This window comes from Nipponia nippon, unplaced genomic scaffold, assembly GCF_047370975.1.
Source record: "Nipponia nippon isolate SJK-2023a ecotype South Korea unplaced genomic scaffold, ASM4737097v1 scaffold_15, whole genome shotgun sequence".
NCBI classification, from domain to species: domain Eukaryota; kingdom Metazoa; phylum Chordata; class Aves; order Pelecaniformes; family Threskiornithidae; genus Nipponia; species Nipponia nippon.
In genome coordinates, this window is record NW_028262331.1 from 3399330 (window position 1) to 3421947 (window position 22618).

The 22618-nt window shown below is 40.3% G+C and overlaps 1 protein-coding gene and 1 long non-coding RNA gene across 14 annotated transcripts in view; both read right to left on the bottom strand.

Moving 5' to 3' along the window:
* GTF2I (general transcription factor IIi) overlaps positions 1–22618 on the bottom strand; it is a 79076-nt gene that overhangs the window by 48375 nt on the left and 8083 nt on the right. For all 13 annotated transcript variants that reach the window (XR_015703409.1, XR_015703410.1, XR_015703412.1 and 10 more), the window contains exons 2-9: positions 19810–19915; positions 18268–18406; positions 5358–5492; positions 4741–4924; positions 4527–4555; positions 3299–3347; positions 2544–2587; positions 1040–1117 (exon numbers count right to left, since the gene is read on the bottom strand). Coding sequence is in view for 10 of the 13 variants with exons in the window: in XM_087751466.1 (XP_087607592.1) it covers positions 1040–1117; positions 2544–2587; positions 3299–3347; positions 4527–4555; positions 4741–4924; positions 5358–5492; positions 18268–18406; positions 19810–19908 (757 nt within the window). In the remaining 3 variants the exon portion in view is untranslated. The remainder of the gene's footprint in view (positions 1–1039; positions 1118–2543; positions 2588–3298; positions 3348–4526; positions 4556–4740; positions 4925–5357; positions 5493–18267; positions 18407–19809; positions 19916–22618) is intronic.
* On the bottom strand, positions 10744–15104 carry LOC148056288 (uncharacterized). The gene is made up of 3 exons (XR_015703413.1): positions 14609–15104; positions 14129–14285; positions 10744–10870 (listed from the first exon to the last, which is right to left on the bottom strand). It is a non-coding gene; the product is annotated as an uncharacterized LOC148056288 (long non-coding RNA).

Genomic DNA, 22618 nt, shown 5'->3' on the forward strand with positions numbered 1-22618 from the left:
GTGCCCCCTCCCAGCCTCTTGAGCAGCCCCAGCCTCCTCAGTCGGTCGAGCATAAGAAGCTGAAAAGTCCTTGATTTAGTGTAAGCACTACTTAGCAACAACTGAAACATCAGTGTGTTGTCAACATTATTCTCATCCTAGATCCAAAACACAGCACTGTACCAGCTACTAGGAAGAAATTAACTCTATCCCAGCCGAAAGCAGGACAGAAAGGATGCGCTGCTTTGCACTTCATTGCTGAACATGCAGCTATCCTTCAGAGATGCGTGGCAACTTGCCTGCGTTCCTTTGTATTGCTCAATTAACCTAATGACAAATGCAAAAAGGGTGAAATAATACATTTAGGGTTCTAGTTACTTTATATTGCCATTTATAATCAGGACTTCATAATTACTGTTCATTTCAACCTACAGAAGTAATGATATCTTTTTTTCCCTCCTAGTTGAGGTTAACGTGTGGTATTAACCAGATACGTAGAGATGAGGCAAAGCAACTGAGAGATACCTTAAAACATACACAGAGCCCAAGTCGTGGACCTCACAAATGTTGCTATGCTTTGTCTGTATAAACCTTTCAATACAATTTTGACACATATTGGTCATTCCATACAAGAAAAGTGATTGATACACTACAAATGTTACTGAAACCTTAAACTAAAGAAAAGATCCAAGCCGTGCTCTAGACAGTATTGTTATCATGGTTTATTTCTTGTTTAAAGAGGTCACTGGCATTAGAGTCTGCATGCTGGACCCTCAAAAAAAAACCAAAACAAACCCACCAAGCAGTTCAAAAGACTCCTGGAATTTATCCTTCAGTCCAAATACACACATATGGGTATGCTGAAGTTGTACTTTAGCTCCTTTGGTATTCTTCAGAATAATTTAAATGATAGCCAGCATGGAAATGATGTATCCTAACAGAGCTAAGTAATTGCATGTTTAACAACCAAGAATTAGTAAAAAGAGAGACACAGAGAGAGCAACACTTAAGCAATCAAGCCTTTTATGAGATAAACACATATGAAAGTTAGTATCATTACCTGGAATATTATATTGATAGTAGTCAGGATCATCTGATTCTTCCTTCACTGCTACCGTTGCCATTTCCAAAGAAATTCCTGTAGAAGCAACAAAGGAATCAAATACCGAAACTAGTAATAACCAGATTCTTAAAAAAACACAAACAAAACACCCACCAAGACCCTAGCTGGCTCTATTCAATAAAAGAAAAAAAAAAAAAAAAAAAAGATTTTCAGGTGCCAAGACACTAAACAATTGTTGAGCTAAAACAACGGTAACAAAGTGACCTGCTGGTTTCTTACGTTTCAGTTTGGTCACCATCAGAAGGGATTCGGGATTAAATGCTTCCCTACAAACTAGGCATCCTTGCAAATGCTGTCTTGGATTTGACAAATTAAAAAGGATGGTCTCCTTCCTTTTTGCCCACTACCACAGCCAAAAAAAAAATATATTTTAACACTCATTGTGCTGAAAGCACTTGTAGATCTACTCCCACTCACTCCTCCGTAAAGCCAAGTTCAGCTACAGTCTGCATTAAACTGTGCTGCTGATGGAGCAACACCAAAGGTCCTCAACTGCTCTTGGCTTCCTTCGAGTGAACTATCCCCTCCGTAAGCCTTCACAGCATTCCCTAAAATGTTTTCAAAACATTCTGGCAAAAGGAGAATTACTTAAAATGCCTAGAAAGCAGCACTGGAAAGAGTCTGGGACTGACTTGACAAAAAGCTCAAGTTAACTCTTTCTGTACATTAAGCTAAATGTTAACCATGAAGGGTTCCCAAACCACAAGTTTAAAGTTGTGAAGCACAAAGAACTAGAGCAAAAAACTGGACTAAATATAAAAACTTAATTCTTATACAAAATGCAGAGCAGTGTAGCCCAACCCAACAAAAGGGAAAGTCACAAGCTTATCTCTAGGCACACCTGTCGAGTCAGGGGCTCTAATGGGATTATTCATGCCTTTATCTCAAAGCATACGCTTAAGCGTTGCTCTGCTGCAGATCATAGTGCCTTGCAGGATCATGTCCTACCTGCAGGGGAACTTAGGAATGCTCGGTCATTTTTTTCACAAATCAATAATACGTTTTTCTATTTATTTCCATTTTAGCTAGAAAACGGACGTTCTGTCATTTTCAATATTTTAGTAATATTAACAAATAAACCAAGTTTTTCTCTCCCCGTTAGGGATAAAGTGATTTTGAATTAGAACAAAATAAAAACCAGAGGATTTTCTTCTTCTCCATTTAAAACTAAACTATTTGCAAAGATAAATTATTTTAGTCTACAGAATTTTACAAATCTCCTCCTCCTAGAAACGGAATTATTTGCTAAAGTTAAATACTTGATAAAAATGCCAACTGAAAGGTGGGCACCTTTAAGGAAAGAAAAGTTTTTCTTTCTCACAAAGGATGTGTTTTTGCTGCTTTTTTCTTGGTGCTTCCTATCTTTGCTTAAATTCAGCCTTCTGAACAGAAACTGATTGTTAAATTTTTTTTGCAAATAAGGGCAAAATTTTGAACATACCAGAATCCTCGTTTGGTTCTGTTTTCACTTGAATAGGAGGACAACTACAAAAATAAACAAATCAAGCACACTGACATTATAAAAAACAAATATCACATTTCTGTAAAGCTCCTCAAGCTTTACAGGCTGTCAAGTAAGATCAACCTCCCAGTATTTTTTTTTCCAACTAGGAACACAAAAGTAAAAACCCCTGCATCTTAGCTTATCTGATTTATCTCAAGGGAATTGCCAGGAATCTCCCATCCCTACATTTTTGGGACATACACAATATTCAAAGCATGTCTACCATTTAATGAGAAGCAAACTTAGAAGCACAGAAACACTTGCTATTTTGCTCCCTGTTTTCACATTAAGCAATTTTTTATTTATTCCAGATATAATATCTTCATTTACTAACAAAAAGCATATATTTTAATTTTTTAATTGAGGAGGGGGAAGGAAGCAACATTACATCTGTTCCCCATCACTTCCATATCATAAAACATGACAAACTTATCCCTGACTGACAGACTGTGAATTAAAACACTCATTGGGCTAATTAAACCAAGGGGAAACTTTGCCATCTGTTTAATTCATGACAGTTTCCCCACAAATAATGGTCAAAAGAAAGAGAAAATTCAACTTCATGCTTTTTATAATCCCAGGCAAGCAAAAGTTATCCAAAGGTCAGCTGGACAGAAAAAGCATATTAAGACAGACAAACTATATGAAAATACATAGTTCATACAAAAAAAACTACATTATTTGAAATTCACCTTCCACCTGGAGGTATAATTGAATGTGAAGGATCTGTCATATGAGCTCCTGAAAGTTAAAAGACAATCTTTGAATTTCTTGTACTCCATTTACCTTAAATACAAATTGAAAACATAACTTCGATTTCATGAAGCAAAAACACGGTCACATTTTACAAGCATATGTGCATATTTTCTGTATTCACAGATATGAAGGCGAGACGTCTCGTTATATTGCTTTATTAATCTATAAAGCAACACCAATATAAAACTGCTTCAAATGTGCATATCACCATGCTTTTCACTGCTGTCTTTCATGATGCTAAGTGGAAATCTTGGGAAACAAAGTTAAACAGATCTTCCACCTAAACTCTGCTAACGGAAAACGGATTGTTTTATAGAGATTCCTGCTTAGTCCTAAATTACAGCTAGACAGAAATAGGTTATGTTTATAGAAAGTCATTTACTACACAGAAAACCTGCCTTGCTTTTTCAACAGATATATATTATTACCAGAATCTCTGTAATTTCCCACTCTCTAGTCTTCTTACTGGGCACAGGCAACATTTCTAATTTTACTAATCCAGCGTCAGCTTCTGGCTGTCTCACCTCAGAAAGGGAAACTTTTCTTTTTTTGATTACATTCCTAGAAAGATTGCTTCATCCTCTTCATAAAACAAATCCTCACATACACCAATTTTGCAAGTAAAGCAACAAGATCCCATGGAAGGAACAGGAGAAGGGATTTCTTCTAGGCTAGGAGTGAATCTTTGCAGTTTTAAAAAACTCACTTTAACTCAGATTTTTCCATATATAGAGGCTTTCATAGGAACTGCAACACCTAACCATTTCAGAAGATTAGATCAATTTTTAAAATGAGATATAAATGCCAAAATCAGCTATGTATTGGAACACAGAACACTGCAAAGTCTTGGCATCTTCTAAAAATGCAATGCACGGTCCTTCATCAGTTCACTTCTCCTTTCCCTAGGATACTATCCAATTCACATTAAATTTAAATTCAGTAAAAAGATGAAGAATGCAATAAAACAAATTTTATCTCTAATTAGTTGCTCCTGGCAGAACGCATAAAGGAAAAGATTATATTTCCGTAAGTAAGGCAACTCACAGTCTAGGAATTTCTGGACAGTTTGCCACTTCATCCACATGACCAAATCTTGTACCTATACTGCTATCTACACTAAAATTCTGATCTGTTTCTGTTTAGTCTGAGTAAGTAGTAACTTACCTAGGTGTTTCTTTGGCTCTAGGAAAGGCCTGTGTGGAAATATGGAAAGAAAAGCTTTAGTAAAGGCATCATTACTTACTTTGTAGTGTAACATTAAAGAGAGAGCACTCCTGATTAAGAGAAACAGGCTGCAATGCATTTAATTAAAATTAACTGGACTTAAATTAAGTACAAATCCAAAGTGGACAGACCAGCACAAGAGAGAGCAAATGACCTTTTGATGATAAATGAGATCCCTGACTTGTTTTCCAAAATCCATTTCAGGGTTGAAACATCATAATTCGATGGATGCTTAAATGCAAGTCCTTCGGGCAGGCCCTGCACAACCACAGCAGACTGGTCCCTCTGAATCTTCTCATATGGCACAGGTACCACTGTTGACTTTCCTAAAGCTTTACCTAGGGAAAAAAAAAAAAAAAAAAAGGAGATTGTTTTGAGGTCAAAAGCGCTCAAGTTAGCAAAAGGACGAGTCCCTCATAAACCTTTTTACTTTGAAGAGGACTGGAGTGAAAGCAAGGTGCAGATACAAATCTCTACAGGAAAGTAAGTATTGCTCGCGTTAACGTGCACTGGAACCCACCAAGATACAGAGGCCTTCTTGAAAGAAAACTAAATGGGCTGTGCAATAATCTCAAATCACATCCCACAAAACACATCAAGAAGAAAACTATCCAATAGATGTGTATGTTTTAGAATTGCCTACTAAAAGTTAAACTTATCACCTTAACAGCAGTATAGTTGGAAGGCTAAGATCATGCAGTACTTTCCTCCCAAATGGAATAAAAATTTAGAAATCCAGAACAGCTATTTCGAAGACTTTAAAGCACCCACCATAGCAAAAGCAGAAGTAGTCCTCCACAGACTTTCTGAGAGCTTCCAACTCCACAATATCCACCGTCAGCCTGTTTACAGGTGGCACAGTCTTTGTTTTCTGCAGTTCTGCAGCCTTCTCCTCTTCGGTAACACCTGTCAGTTATTTATAAAAATAAGACAAAAATAAAACAGTAAGTTACTAAAACTCCCAGTACCTAGTCCCTCCAGTTTAGACTACAGACACTCAGGAACAATTCCTGCCAGAAAATCATAAGAACTTATTTGCCTTAGAAGCAAATGCAGTTATCTGTGTACATGAGCAATTAGGAAATTTAAATTTACACCAAAATTATTATACCCTCCTTACAACCTTTGTAAATATCACCCTCTGAAGTATAAGAACAATGAATTAGAGACACATCCAAGCAGGCTTTTTTTTGGCATGAGGAGGTAGAAAACACTATTAATCACAGGAGAGGATAATACAGTATAAGTAAAATGCAGAACTGCCAAGAAAAGAAGGACCAAGACAGTCACCAGGGGAAAGGTAAAATGCCCGTGTGGAGGGTCCCATGGCTCTCTAGTGCTATCCATGATGGCTTATGCAGCAGTTACGTTATATCCTGGTTTGCTTACGCTGCATATGCATAGCTGAACTTTTTATAAAAGGGATTTGACTTTTGCCACAACAGCTCCCATATCTTTCAAAAGACACTTTAAGTACACATCTCTTATTGTCAAATAGGAGGAGTTGCAAACAAGCCATCACCACACAGAACAGAGAAGATTTCAGCCCTACACCTTGTTCTAGTCTCTGACCAAAAGTCACTGCAGAAGGAGTGAGGGAATAACAACACTTCCAATATTAAAAAGGAAACAGAAGTGATCATTTCAGGTGGCAGCCTTCCCTTCCTGTCATTCAGTTCTTGCAAAGATTTACTGAGAATCACCCAGCAAAAATCGGGGAAAACAACAGAGATATTCCGCATGTGAAAGAAAAAGCAAGGGAGATCTATGTTCCTGTGTGCAAGAGAATGATCAGTGCTAAAGTTGCGTCATGACTTCACTGTGAGCAAGCACAGCGGCAAGTCTGAAACGCTGCGATTTGCATTACCAGTACTGCTGGCATCATAATTCTAGGCTAATGCGAGAAAACAAACATCAGTTTGAACAACTGATTACAAATCAGTTGTGAAATGTGCTGAAGCAGCAATGCTTTTAGTAAAAATGCATTTATCATCTTAAAAACTCCTATCTTCATTTAAAAGAGAACCTATTCCTTCCTCTATGGATCACACATCTGCTTTGCGCCCTGGAAACCAACCTCCACGTGACATTTAGCTCTCCAGCTCTTCGGGCCTGAAACTTTTGCTTTCTCTGCAACATCACAGTGCCTACCATAACACAAAAATAATGCGAAAATGGAGTATTATTATTTACCCATAACACACGGGCTTAGTTAATGACAGTTGATAAGGTTTGCCTGGAGATTCGGGGATAAGAGACATCAGTTCCCATTTATAGCTACATGCAATGTCGCTTTTTGGGTGGATTTTTTTCCACATAAGAGACTGATTCACTGAAAATGGCTTTACTGCCAGTAGCTTCTCAAAAGCATACCCACACTTTCTAAAAATAATAAGCAAAACAAAAATAAGATGACAACACTGCTCGCTTCCCATTAAAATGAAAAGCAGACAAAAAGACATAGAAATTGTCCTTCTTAACTAGAAGAAACCCTTACCGTTGTTTTTTATTACATGGGTTTTATCCATTTTCTTGAGCTCACATTATGCGTCTGCCTCCCTCATCTCACCCACGTTTGTCGGCCAATTTCAATCAAGTCTGACAAACGAGATCAAGTCTCAAAGACAGCAAGATTTGCAAGAGCTCCGCACAACTGATCAAACCTAGCAGCCATTCGTCTCCTCCTGGCAGCACTGAGGGACACATCCCCACTTGCTGGAGGCTACACGACTTAGAGGCTCTGCCGAAGCTCTCGCCACAATTACTAGAGAACCCAGGAGGGTGCAGGCTACGTATGGGCCAGGGGATGCCTGCGGCATGTGTAACAAGACTTGGCGGGGAAGAGGGATGGGGGGCTGTATTACAGGGTAAATGGCTCAGGAAGGGTGAGAAATGGTTATATGTTACAAGAACTGCATTCTGCACATCTGGGAGTATACTGCAGGATTAGTCCAGTTACTCTGCAAAAGTAATTCCGGGTTCAGCAGGGTTACAGTGAACCAATGCCTAACAATCCTCATTTTGCACTGAGTCCATATATGGTTGAGTGTCTCATCTCTTCTTGTACTATCCAGGTGTTGCGGTTATTCAGAACCTTTCCTCTTACCTGTTCTGATCAGCAGCAGACTGGGATTGACAGTCCAGCCTACCACTCGGCTGGAAAAGGAATCTCCCAGCTGTCACCATCCTTATAAAATGAATATACTATAAAATGAATAGACTGCTTTAATATATAAAAAGCCCACTTACAAAAAATTTTGTGATGGAATAAAAAATGGAATACTTGAAACAACCAGATTTTAATTTGGCAATTTTTTCTTGTTGCATGGCAGCAATTAGATAGTTACACCCTGGCCTCTGTATGGGCAGACTCTCCAGCTCCTGCCTTAAATAGATGCTGTTATGCTTACGAATTGATGAAGAGAGTTACAGCTCAGCAGTGTGACAAAACACTTATTCTGAAGGTCCACTAAAGCGTAGTCTGAATGCAGCAGACTAAAATAGGCCATGAAGAGCCTCTTGTCTTCAGAGCACCTTACTCGGAAGGAAAGGGAAAGCTGCTGTTTGGAGGAGGCAGGCTGCGTTTCTCCTGCGGAGCAGAGCACGTCACACTGCAGACAACTGACCAAGCCAGCACGGACCACATCTCACCGAAGAAACACAAATCAAGCTTTAGCAGATAAACAGTTTACTTCACTGAAATTTCCTCAAAAATGTGACCTGAAGATGAGATGCTACACAAACAACACAGAAAAGGTGGTAGGATTCAGTATCTGAAGCTGAGGGAGCTCAACACTCCTCTAGCAAAAGAGCTGTCAGTCCCACGGGATATAAGGCATCTTACAACATCAGAAGGTTTTTAATCAGGTGGTTCTGAATCCCCCAGGTAGAGAAAGTCAAGAAGTGATGATAAGAGTATGAAAGTTACCCCTGCACAGACACTCCAAGAGGCAACTTAAGGGCAAAAATTATTTTGTGACAACACTCATGTACATATATTTTATCATTTGTGCTTAAGGAAAATTACTTTCTGAAAATAACTACGAGCAATGAAAGAGAGAAAGTAAATGTGTGCGTGGCTAAAAGCATTTTGCTTTGTTTTATAATGTATCCACCCAGTTCATCTGTGAGCTTTTTAAGGCCATCCAGTTTTACAGTTCAGGAAATTGGACGATAACCTCAAATTAAAGAAAAATCATTTTACGATTATGAAAGGATCACTTAAACCACAAGAAAAGCAAATCACCCAAGGCAGAATTTAGGAGCCAGGGAATTTCAAAAAGATCAGCTATCTACAGTAATTTTCTGTTTGTTTGTGACTCTGCGGGAACGAGACGGGTGGTCTCCACTGAAATGTGACTGAACTTTCTTAGCAAGTTTTTTAAACTAGCTGTTAGCTTCATACCCCTTAACTGGCTAGGCAGAGACAGAACATGAAAAGTTTCTGACAATCAAGCCAAGCAACCTAGCTCTAATAAGGCTGTAGAAGAGGCCAGTTACCCAAATCTGAAATAAACCCAGAAAAATAGCACAGAGCTCTGAGCTAGGCAGGGCACAGCTAAAGGTGCTGGAAAGAAAACGCATCCGTACTGGCACACGACCTGCAAGAGTCTCTGTTCCTGACACATCTATGGAGCCAGAGGGGCAGACAATGGAAGCAAAGGAAGCACCCCTGAGGAAGGGAGGCAGAAAAAACTCTTCAAAAATAACTTGTGTCTAACTATGTAACAGAAGTTTTGAAAATGCATTTTTCTTTTCATTTGACAACTTGGGAAAAGGGGTAAACTGACTTCTAGAACAAGGGAAACTGCCAGTAATGTAAAACTTAAGAAAAACAGATTAATTCATCCTTAATACCGTGAGAAAGGGCTGCAAAGGAGACCATCAAAAATGCATGGCTAGCCAGGGCTGGCCATCACCCGCTTCCCGTAAAGCCCTTTCACCAGCCTGGGAAGTTGGGGAAAAAAGAAGGGAAGAAGAAGGGTAGGAGAGAAAAGGAAGAGTATAGCAGGCCACAAGTTAAAGCTAAAAGATAGGAGAAATAGTTCCGTATCTTTCACAAAGATCTAGGCTATTAATGTGGAGTTCAGCTAATGAACACGTATTAATATGTGAGAAATATCCAGCATGGGACAGTTCAAAAATTACACTATTTGCATTTCAAATGGTTACGCAGAAGGGGACTGTAAGCTGAGCCATTTAAGTAAGCTCAAATGGTGACAGCAATGGCAAAAAAAAGCAGCTCTCAGTAAGAAAGACAGGGCTGATTGCTTTGGATTTTATTGTTATTACTTGTAACTGCAACTGTTTGGCAAGTGCTAGGAATGTTATCTTTAAACTAATCCCTAAGCACATGATTTATTAGGAATAAACTGATGAAGTCTTTAAGGGTAGATGCTTTAACCCATAGCTACATTCTGCAAATACAAAATAGAAAGTGATTGAAACTTAAATAAAAAAAAAACGCTCTCAGGGGTTCCAAGAATGAACACCGTTCAGTTAATTTATCAGGCAGTTACAACCACAACAGAAAAACTCCCTCAAAAACTATGGGTGGGGCAGAAACAGATGCAAAATATGAACTAGTGCATCCAATAAACAGAGTACAATGTAAATACTTTAAGAGACTGGAAAAGCAGAAGCCCAGAGTGCTGGAGGCAGTCACAGTGTATGCAGCAAAAGCGTCCTAGCTTTCTAGCAGCAACATCTGACGCTTCACGCTTTTTATTAAATACACAAAGATACCCCATAAGCTTTAGCAGTCAGGGCACCGCAGACATCTTTGTAGCGTCCCAGGGAGATGGGGACCCCCAGAACTAAATCACAGTGCTATGGTTTTACAGTCATACAGAGGTCTGGGCACAAATGCAGAAGCCCATCTTGCATAGAGAGCTGCAGAAGAACAGGAAAGGAGATACACAAGAGGAAGGCAGCAGTTACCATGCCCACAACTCTCCCAAGCCAAAAGGATTATGAAACTGCTCCTTAATCAACCCCAGGTGGAGCTGGCCAGGTTAGCATTAACACATCACTAAACAGGCATGATGCAATCCAGCTCACGTAATGCAAAACGGACAAGGGAACACTCACGTGATCCCTTCCACTAGCAGAGATGCAAGGTCTTAAGTGCGAAGTGACAGACATGGGAGGAGTAAATACGTTCTGTTTGCCAGCACGATTAGTCTGGGAAATGGTGATGGGCTACAGTCAGTGTGGCCAGGAGCAGCCATCCATCTCTTCTGGTCTTACAATTTGCAGAAGTGCGAATGATTCCAAGTCACCTGCTGCAAAAAGGGAAGTGAAAATTCAGGAACACAACTGAGAGCCACAGTTGAGTAAGTTCCCATTAAAAGTGACTGGGAAGAGCCTGTTCCAGCAGATACACAAACAGAATAAGCATTTAGCAGAGGTTGTTTTAAAGAGGCCACTCCCAAATAGCTGGAAGGAAATTTGGCATGAAAAAAGATGTCGAGAGTTATGGAGGTGTAAAACAGCTCTGGCTTAGCAACAGAAAGCATCCTGACAGTCACAGCTTTAAAAAACAACTATTCCAACATCCTTTTTTCCTGCTACACGTTGTGTGAAGTGTATCCATTTTGAAGTGCACTGGAAGACCAAAGCTAAGGAAGGAATCATAGATACAGCCCCCCATTGCATTTAAAATAGGTAACAGATTAGTAATGGCATGCATGCAACTCTGAGTGTTTTGTCAGGATTAATCCTCCGCCTGGCTTTTATTGTTTTTCTTTCATTTACTATTTATGTCTACGATTTAATGACTCCTTTCTCTTCCAAAACATTCTGTAGCTTCAGGAGCAGCAAAAGCCACAGAAGTCTCAGCTGGCCACAGAATAGTTTAGGGCCAAAGAAAATGACTGTGGGAAACCAGTTTCCACACTAGCACATCATCATCATCAAAAAGAACTGGTATTTTTCAACTAGCTGCATTAGCATCAAGGGATTAGCCTCTGAGCAACATAAGAAGATGTCAGCTAGTTACAGAATGGTATTTTCACTATAATACCATAGCACATAATCAGAGACAAAGATGATGATGAAGATTGTCCTTTAGATATTATAACGAGGACAAACAAATACAAATAATTGCAGTTAGACTCCTAATAACCTCTGTTATTAGAGTAATACTGAAAAGGTATTAGGCTGCTTTCATGCAGGTCAGGGGATTCAGTCTGCACTCAATTTCAAGTCTGAGACATTCCGCTTTAGAGCTGAAAAGCTAAACACCCCATCTAGACACTGCTTCTGAATTACTAAAGGCATGACAAATAAGATATACCGAATATAATCAGATGTAATCACAATAGTAAGGAAGAAGCAAATCAACTGTATTAATACTTTATTTACATCATTACTGGAGCATCCAAATAAAGTACCACAAAAGGACTGCGTCCAGGCTAGCAGTACAGTACACACACTAACTAGCAAGCCGCAGAGTCAGGGGCTATCTCAGCAGATTTAATCAAAGACATTTTTAAGCACAAGTCTAAAATTAACCCAGAGCTACTGAATTAATGAAGTATTCACACTACTGTAGCTTGACTCCCACCTATCATCTTCTAAACACAAGATCTGTGCATGATGCTCTCAGGCCTGCAATATCACAGTCTGTTCAGCATTGCTTATAGTGAAAGTACATAGACGATACACAGATGGGATCAAACATGTAAATAGCCTAAACCATTAGAAAAATGAAAGAAAGCAGCAAGACATGCCAATCAGAGCTTCAGCATGTTAAAATTTATATTTATACCAATATGCTATACACTTTACTGAGCTTTGGTTAAAAAATACCAAAGTCATGTATTTCCAATTATTGCCAATATTGGGACTAATTGCACCTGTGGTGATACAATGCAGAATATTAACATACTTTACCTCAATTTACCTCAATTGCAAGAGAAATATTCACTATTCTATTTCACAAAATACTTCTAGTTTGAAAAAAACTTATTAGGCAATTTGGAATGCATCTACCTCTTGTCAGTAAGGAAACAACCTAAGACAGATAATGACAGGCAAACAAACACCAAAAGGAAGCTGCTGCCTTCGAACAGCTGGACTTTAGGGCTGTACTGTCCGTATGCACTTCTCCATAGGGGATGACTCCAGCCAGTGCCACAAATTCCTCTGTAGGGAAGTCCTCATGCAGACAGCAACCACAGAGCTCCTACTCACTGCTGGTGAGATCTCTTGAAGTGAGCAAAGCCATCGCTTCTGCTGAAAGTGTATCCAGAGCATTCAGATTGCCTTCCAGCTGTCCAGGATCTCAGTGCCGTGTATGTAATACTACCAAACATCCCCAAGCCCAGCACCATGTTCACTGACAGCACTTTTGCTGTGCTGCAGTATCACAGCTAGGGACACGAGACAGACACTTGGAACATCTGAGTAGCTTCGTCCTGTGCAAACTACGGTTTAAACATTAACATTTAATGTAAGAACAGACTATTTCTGTCACTCAGAGAACAGCAAGAATAAGGTTTCATGAGGAGAATCCCTAGAAACAGGTCAGGAAAGCAAGCAAAGAGGGGAAAGCTGAGAGTCATGACACTTTCCATCTCTGGTGTCCAGCACAGACAGCGCCCAGCCTAGCAAAATTCTGCCACTGAAGGGAACACAGAAAGCAAAGGCAGAAGAAGCGAGTTGTACCTCTTTGGCATAGCTGGGAAGACACTGCCTGGAAAACAAGGTCTAGGCAGTAACAGATTTGCTTTAATCCCACACAGGCATCCTTCAGCCTATGGGGATGAACAGCTAGGGATGAAGAAGACCGATGCTCTCCAGTGTAGGTGTGATGTACAGACTGACCACTCAGAATCCCATTTGCACATCCTTAAAGGCCGAAGGATTGCTCCAGAGTTTTTATGTGCATTTGAAACCTTCTTCGATATTAAGCTAAAAAGCTCATTTTCCACAGAGAAGAGATCCTGCACAGTGAACAGCAGCTTCTGTGGAAGCCAAAACCTGAAGTGAGGACAGTCACTGCATAGCTATAATGACAGCTATGGAGCAGGAAGCCAGCATCTACCATAGCAAGACCCTAGACATGGTATAACTTCAGCCAGAGATGCTTAATTCTCTCTAGACTACAGGGACAAGCTACTACAAGCCCAGAAATGCCTATTTCAGTTATTCAGATGGAAATTAGAGTGGGCCAATGTAGTCGAACAGTTGCCAATCCAGTTAGAGACTTGCCAGTTTTGAGTTTGTTTTGTTTTTTAAACCAGTAAGATCCAGCCTTTCAGGTTTCTGTTTTTGTTTGCTTTTTCCACCCCCCTCTAAACTGCTGAAGCATTACATTAGTTACAGAGTCAAAGAGATAAGGGAGCACAATGTCAGAAGAAGAATTCCCCAGAAAACCAGATACTTCTATTTGCTCAAAGGCCAGAAGGATTCAGTGAGACAGAAGCCTAGCCGCAAATCTTCAAGCAGGTCCACAGTAGCCTAGTTTATGGGAAGAGTCATTTTACTTGCCTGCAAGATGATGGAAGATATCCGAAAGGGAACAGTAACCCACATACCAAAGATGCCGAGGATTCAAAGCTGAGCAATCTTTCCCATAAGGTCTTTGGAGCATCGTGTGCCATTCGTTCATCACGAACAGGAGGAACAGCTGTGCCCACTAAAAACACTCGGATTCTGAGCATTCCTACTCCAAGGAGTTCTTGCAATCTGTGGCTGGATGGACATGGAGGTACAGGTAAGAAGAGCGAAAGATGCTGGGCCAAAGTCTCCAGCAGGACTTGAAGCCAAACTCTGGCCCATATCAGATGCATTGTTAAGATCCGCACGGAAACCTGAGGCCACCAGAAGGAAAACGAAGGCTCCTAAAAATAAAGGACCTATCATCCAAGATGAAGCATCTGCAGATGAAAGATGGCCCCACCTCAGGCAAGTGAGCCCAGAGCCCTGGCACCAAAGAAGGAAAAAGCAGCATGACTGGGAGAGCTGACAGAAAGTTGCAGAACTAGCAGGATTACGCTTCTGTGCGACCTACATACCGATGGCGCAACAGCCGGTACCAGTGGAAATGCTAGGAGAGGCAACTGGGATTCTTGGAGAACAATCAGCTCCTTGGCAGATGGGATGGAACACACAGTGCTGGGTAAATCTCTTTCACAGTCCAGAGCAGATGACCAAAAAGGTGTTTCTGAGTCAGGAAGCTCTTTGAAAGTTCACTTCTGACAGGCAAATACAACCTGGGGATGATGATGCCTCTTCTGAGTTTTTGTCTCTTTGTTTTATAAACCACCTCCAGTGACATTCAAATGAGAATGAATTCCACAGAGCTGATACCAAACCGTGACCAAACCTCAAGGGAAACTGCCAAGACCACAAAGATGAACACATGAAGGGAACAGCATTCTTGAGACACCCCAGGAATAAGTCTCCTGTTCAGGATGGATGATAATCCACAACTCCACAGCAATCCAGAGAGCAAGGAGGCACTTCATCTTGCTGAGGTCATCCGTGAGGAACTGAGGACCACACAACACACTTCAGCACGGAACAGCAACTAAAACAAAGAGGTACTGGTAGGGCAAGACGTGTATGATGTTGATTGCTTACCGTGCACAAGTGGACCATGCTTGTCCATATTCTGAATATGAGCAGGCACTCAAAGGATATACTCTTTTTATGTACAATACAAACGTACACAGGTTGAGAATAACTGACACTGTAGGTTACCTAAGTTACGTGTTATGCGTACAAGCACATGCAGTTCTTTATTGACTGAAACACACCATTTCGCTGTAACACAGGGCTTACGGCCATCTTAATTAAGCACAGTTCAGAAGAATATATTATTTGACCCAATTTTAAATAATGAATGCCTGTTGACTGGTTCTTCAACACTCACTACACAAGACATACTAACATTAAAAAAAGCATTGCTCTCATTTGTTTCTAACGCATTTTCTTAAGGTAGCAAGGTACATGAGACATGCACAGGGCTCTTCCTTCCCCTGCAGCTAGGCATTAGGAAACCCACGTGGGTGAAAGTCGTTATGAATGAAAGCCACAGGAAACCAAACTCCAGTGCCGCTTTCACTGAACCGCTGTTATTTTTATCAGTCCTATACTGCTAGAAAGTGTACATGCTGCTTCCTTCATAAACCTCATATACACATTTCACCAATTTAGCCCACTAAATTATATTCATTACTAAAAATAAGTAGTGGGTCTGAAGCCTCAGCCCTCCAAGTTCTGAAAAACTCTTCATATTTACCCAGACTACACAAAGGAGCTGTGGGAAAAGTGGAAGTAAAGACTGGAGACACATGCTGGCTAGTCACAACACAGAGTCAGACATAACCAGAGGAATGCTTAGTAACTATACTTCTGTTTCCATACTTAAGGAAAAATGAAAAGACCCACACAAGCGGAGAGCTAATTCTCAATATCGTCAGCACCACGTGTTCCAGAGACTGACATCACAGATGAATTTTTAAAGGTTTAATTCTAACAGCAATGTAAGAATCTCTTGGAAGCCTTTATTAATCATAAGGCAAAAAGAAGGGCCCAACTCTAACTTATTAAAAATCACAGAACTGTGGCCTGTCTGGATTTTTCCAAAACACCTACTAAAATTACAACTAACTTTTGCTAGCTTTCATATTTAACTGAAGAAACAAGGTGTGAGGGGAAAGGAGCCGTTGCCTCCACAGTTCTAAGTTTTAAATCAAAAGATACTACACTACAAACTTCATCAAGACTTCAAAGTTGTCAAAGGCAGTGATGGAATCAGCATTGCTGGCTATATGTAATGCCATTATTCCTGAAAATCGGTGTTCTGAAGTGAAGTTTTCTAGAATTACCAATGCCTTTGTCAGCAAAAGGAGAATACCTCCAGCATCAAAACTCCCCAGAAAGTATGGGGGATATGCACTTAGTGAAACTACGAAAGCAATGACTGAAGTTAGTTGGCTTTGTTCATACAGATCTATACCACGATGTTCTGCAAGACGCATAAGGAAAACACTGTTTTCAAAGTGGATATTGTTTAATCTTGTTGGCCTGACAGTACAAAAACACTGCCCAAGAACGAGTATCTTGTAACCAGAATAAAGCAAAGTATCAGAATTATCAGAACTAATGTAAGATTTAAACACATGCACGTTACCTATAGAAACCAAATCTGATACAGTCGAACACAAGCATGGATGAGAAGCCAGTGCTTCCCATGGTACAGAACCAGAAACAGAGATCTAGCCAGGGAGATCAAACATCAAATCCCAATTATTTCAGACTCCCTACCAATAGATGTGCCCAGTATACAGAGTCTCCAGTATATCAGAGCCCATGATACCACTTTATGGGCATTAAAACAAAGTATCTAGGACCTCAGGGAAGCCCTTTAAGGAACAGTAACAAAAAACAAGAAATCAGGTGAAAAACTGAACTGCCCCCCATTATTCAGCTAACAGTTTTCATAAACACCAGTATCAGAAGACTGCCCCTGTAAAAAAGAAAGAAGGAATAGATCCATCTTCTACTCGATTCCTCAGTGAGGTCGTAATGTCGTAATTCTGCATTTTGATATCAGTTATCTGCTACAATGCAACATTGTGGTGACTTTCCTTAGAGTAAATATACTCAAGCGCACAGAAAGTCACTGTCCAAGCAAGTAGGACAGTGGCAAAAATCCAGAGCCCCGCCACGAACAAATGACCTCAAGACAAAACCTCCAGGAGAATTTTAGCTAGCAGCAAAAGCATTTTTAGGAGCAAATGTTTCTGTTACAGATTAAACACAGTTGCTTTCCAAGCAGTATTTAATTAGTCAAGCCGGAACATTTTATAGCTGTTGCTTTTAAACTGCCCCCCAAGAATGATTCTTCTCTCATACCCTGCTCTTGACCTGCATCTTCTCCCTTTCCCTAGGCAGGTAAATGTACATTTCGTTATTGATTAAGCAGTATCCATCAACACCATTTTCCTAAATGAGCACATCAATGCTCCCACAAAGAGTCACTGAATCTTTGAAACCTAACTCCTAAAAATACTGTCCTGTACTCAATGGATCATGTTTTATGAACACAACAGTGCCACTGTTTTACTACAGAAGTGAAATTAACCAAAAAACACACCCTAGATGTACTTAAAGGAGTAATGCAGATGTCATTTTAAGTCATTATGGTATAGATATGTATTTCTGCCTACTAAATAACAGTGATACAAAAAAGCTACATCAAAAATAATATCTTGTCAAAAATGTGCATCTGCTTTAACAAGGCATGAAGTGATCTGAAGAACCAGGATCATCTGAGCTGACAGAAGTAGTCCACTACCTGTTCAATGTCCCACCCAGCCTTCACGAGTGGAAAAAAGACTTGGAGGAGGGAATACAAAGGAAAACTAACATGCACTAGGAAATGCAGGATGTGTTTTGAGGGTAGACAGTCTAATACTTCTTATTGTACTGGTTTGTCACATTATCTAAGGAAAAATTAACATTTCCAGCCATAGCTGAAATAACACTCCAAACAAGACCACTGTTACTGGTCATTTTTAGGTTCTTAAACAGCTGGTTTTGCCATAGCCAACGTGATTATAGCATGTAGCCATGATATACAGAATTTTGTTCCCCAAAGTTATTAGTATTATGCAATACACATTAAGCAGCTTGTGAAATGCAAAAATATAACATTGAAACTTACAGTATTTAACAAAGTCCTTCTGAAAATCTTTCCTGGAATTGACAAAGGATCTTCCTCTCTCAGTTCCAACTACAAACACATCTGTTTCATACACAGCGATACAGGCAACTTCTGCCTTGGACTTGGCAAGTTCTTTACACTATAAAGAGAAAAACAAAAAGCTTTTATTACCATAGTTAAGAGTACAGTTAATAGAAATGTATGTGGTATCATGTAAAACAGTTATTACTTCTGCTGCCAGCATCCACCCTTCAGAAGGTACTGCGAGTAACGTAACATCAGCCATTAGCAAAGGATAATTTATACATCTGGAGCACTTTTCATCAGGAATCTTAAAAGCATTGTAGATGCATTAGTGAAATTAAGGCCTTGTCTAGACTCAGAGATTGCACTGGTTTTAATTAAAATGATTTATGACATCAATCCATGTGAAATTATCACTTCCCTGTTAGATAATCATATTGAGTGTCCTACTCCAACTTTCAACAGAGCGTATAGGAGTTTTGTTCATTCACAGCACACTTACCACACATCATGTTCTGTTCAGAAAGGTGTGGCTGCAAGCAGGAAGGCTGCCTGCAGTCTGCCTTGTCCTACCTGCTGTGCTGAGGCTCAGGTGAATTCCTCCTGAGCGGAAGGATTGCACCTTCCCTGTGAAGACCTACATGTGTTCTGCTGGGAGAAATTTCTAGCAAAGAAGTAAGGCAGGAAGCCTGAGGCGCAAGGACAGGGCAAAGATCCTAAGAAAATTAGTGAGATCATCAAGAAGCGATCGCAGAAAGTCAGTTTCTCCTAGGAACTCAGATCAGAGTTTGCTGCAACCTATAAAGACACCAACCGCAGCATGAGAGGAATAAGTGACACAAAGCCTTTAGGAACCAAATATACCCATTGGGAAAAAAGGCTTGTAATCAATTATCTTATAACCATCCCATTCAAAGTTTCATTACTAAAAAGAAAATTTCTGTTCTTGCTTACCATTTAAGAAAACAATTTTAAAGAACGAAATCTTTGACAGTGCTTCAACTTTAAGGAAATGCAACAGGCATTTCTATTCAGAGCCCTGGCCAACTTTAAACCCCATCACACAATGATAAAATAACCTCTACAAAACAGGCGACATGCCAACTTAAAAAAAAAAAAAAAGTATTTTCTGAACAAGTTTTGTTGAATTGGTACAGCAGCCGAGGAGGCGGCCTTAGCCTCAAGACCATTTCTTCACTCTATGTTACAGATGACAAAGACCAGAACGTACTCTTGCCTTTCACCCATGCTCTACCTGAGCAATCAAGAAATATTTCCCATTTGTTTGACAAAATTTTTAAAACAACCGCACCACAACAAGAAACGGTAACTGTTAAGAAGACTGTTAGCATGACTTTCCACAAGCAAAGAGACAGAGTTACAGCTGGTTGGACAGTATGCAATAAGGTAAAGATATAACATTACACCTTTCCTGCTCCCCAGCAGGAAGCAATATATCGGTGTAATCCTGCACATGCCAAGAGAGTTATGACGCAGCTGGTTAACTTCTCTACTAACCATTGACTCAAGTGCTGACATGAGGAATGTAACCACCATTCTGCTTTCAGAGGAGTCCTCATCATGGACAGACGTTGCTGGTGCGGTAGTTTGGGCCATTTTCCTCCTATAAGATGAAATAAAAAAACCCTTGTTCAGATCCACACAACAGTGCAAGAAAACTAAAACCTCTCTTACACAAGCAAAGAAAAAAAATTCAAAAACCCAGAACATACCCCACCACACACACAAGCAAGCAAATATACAGGTAAATTAACAGGAGGAAGCGCTCGCTCTTCCATTCTTTCATGCTTCCTGCTGTTTCACCCAAAGCTGAAGCTAAACATTCAAAAGTTAAAATGGTGTGCCATGACTAGACCACAAACCCTTTGTGCCTAGAAATACGCATATTAATTGATGAGCTGAATTTACATCGGTTTTTCTTTCTAAGCATGTTTGTAACTCTAGATAAACACAGAAAGTCTAGATAAACACAGAAAAAAACACTGGCATTAACATACAGAAATGGCAAATCATAGTTATGACACAACTATCAGAACAATCCTTCCTGTAATTACCGTGGCCTAGCTCAAAACAAACCACCACCACTCTGCTGCAAAATCATGGCCTCAGAGACCGCAGTATCAGTAACCAGACCGTAACACTTTTATTCCCATATTCTTCAGTTGTAGGACTAACTCCAAAGCTAAGTAGTCCCAAATAAGGCGCTAAAATTTAAAACTGAATGTCAGCAGCGACACAAAAAAGAGATTTAAACCTATTTTCTCTATGTCATTCAGAAGACTTTCACTATTTAAGACATAAGTAATAATCAGGAGTTGTTTATGCTTCTGCTGGCAAAACTGTCTATACAAGAACGAATATACTGAGAATGAAGTTTCAGCAGCTGCTGAGAGCACATTTTTCTATTGGAGTGTTGCAACTTATGTTTACACATATCTAAAGCAATAACCTGACATGCCTGAAGGAGGAGAGAACTGGTAGAGATTTAGCTGCTACAACTCCATGTGCAAGTCTTGAGAAAAATCACCTCAAGTCAAGACAGCTCAGATAAATGAGACATTTCACAAGGGCTCGATGAGACAGCTTGCTGATCCTGTAGAACCTGGACACACGACGTGGCTCAAGTTTTCAAAGGTGACGTGTATCCTATTAGATGTGCAGACAAGTCAGGGCAGCACAAATAACTATTGCATGGGATAATACACGCTTACATTGGAAAAAAAGGCACTGCATTGTTCTTTTGATAGGACTTGGAGCACTTCAGACTACAAATTGGAGCAGAGGGGGAAAAAAAAACCAAACAGCTAGCAACACTGCAAGCTCACAACAGACATCCAGCAGCCTTCTGGCTCTCCAGACACAGGCCAGCAAGGTTTAAACAACTTAAAAACTGTATTATGGATAAACTGGCAGTGGCATAGTCAGCAGCTGTTTGAGGATGCAGGTAATGAGAGGTTTGAACACCAGCACCTGCTACACTGAGGAGCAGGCAAACAGGTCCTTTGTCAGGTCTGGAAAAGGAGCTAAACTTGATTCAAGAGTGAATATAAAGGAATAACAACTGTTGAATGATGTTGATTGCTTCAGTGACCTGAGAGAGGGTCAGCTGGGGAGGCAGAGGCTGATGGGGTTATCCTCCAGAGGAAGAGGGGCACCTTACTTACTGCTTGTGGAATATCAGAGGGAAAAAGGAGATTATGATGTGACGTAAATATATCAATCTTCAATGAGACATGATTTTTGATACATAATAGAGTTCTCAGGCTCATTTTCGGAACTCCTTTAGGGTTGGGATGCTGGCAGTGATTTTAAACATGATAGCTTTTAGACTTTTTAAAATGGTATCTTAACAATCCAATATTACAAATGAAATAGAACATAACTACACACTTCCCCTTTCTCCCATGTCTCTACTCACTGTCCAATGCAGCTCTTCTGCATCAGTTCAACACCTCCCAAGCTAGCAGTAGCACGAACATATGCGCCTACCCCATTCTAGGTGAAAAATCAGGCTGTGTAAAAACAAGAGTAAACGTATTTTCTATTTTGCAGAGGTACCTTGTGCAGAAAAAAGACCAAGGAAATTCTAGCGATCATTTGAAGGCTGTGGATGCACAAGCACATCACAGAACTGCCAGCTCAGGCTGTCTCCCCCATGCAGAATTGCTCCTGTCCCTGGAAGGTGGTGTCTGATCCACAGGCACACAGTGAATCAAGTCAGGGAGCTCTGGGAGGAGAAGCGCTCCACTGGACCGAGTCCCAGTTCGATTCACTGCACAGCCCCACCAACAGCCGTCCTGGCTCAATGGAGAGGACGGCACATCCTAAGCTATCTTGCTGCTGCACATGAGGCCACAGCCTCAGTATCTTGCAATCACATCTGGATCAGGAATTGGGATAGGTTATCATTGGACTACTCTTCTAGAAACATTTGGAAGAGTCTATCCAAAGTATGAAGTCACAGTGCCTTGTATTTTTAGGATATCCATTCCTTAACCAGTTCGCGTGGTGCCAGATCAGTGTTTAATGTAGATTCAAGAGACAGCCTGTTGCACCATGGCAGCACAAGAATATTTCTTCCTACCCACTTGACAGCAAGTCACACATGAAAGATTTTTTTTCCCCACATTTCACCAGTTTTTCCCTTTCAAACAACAGTTTTCTCCGCTATCCTCATCTATACCACTGGGACAATGTTTATTATTAGAAAGAGTAGGCTATGGTTCAGTAGATCTAATGAACCTGGCTTCTTTTCCAAGATCCAGTCCCTAGAAAGTGCGTGACAACACCATTGCCCAACATAAAT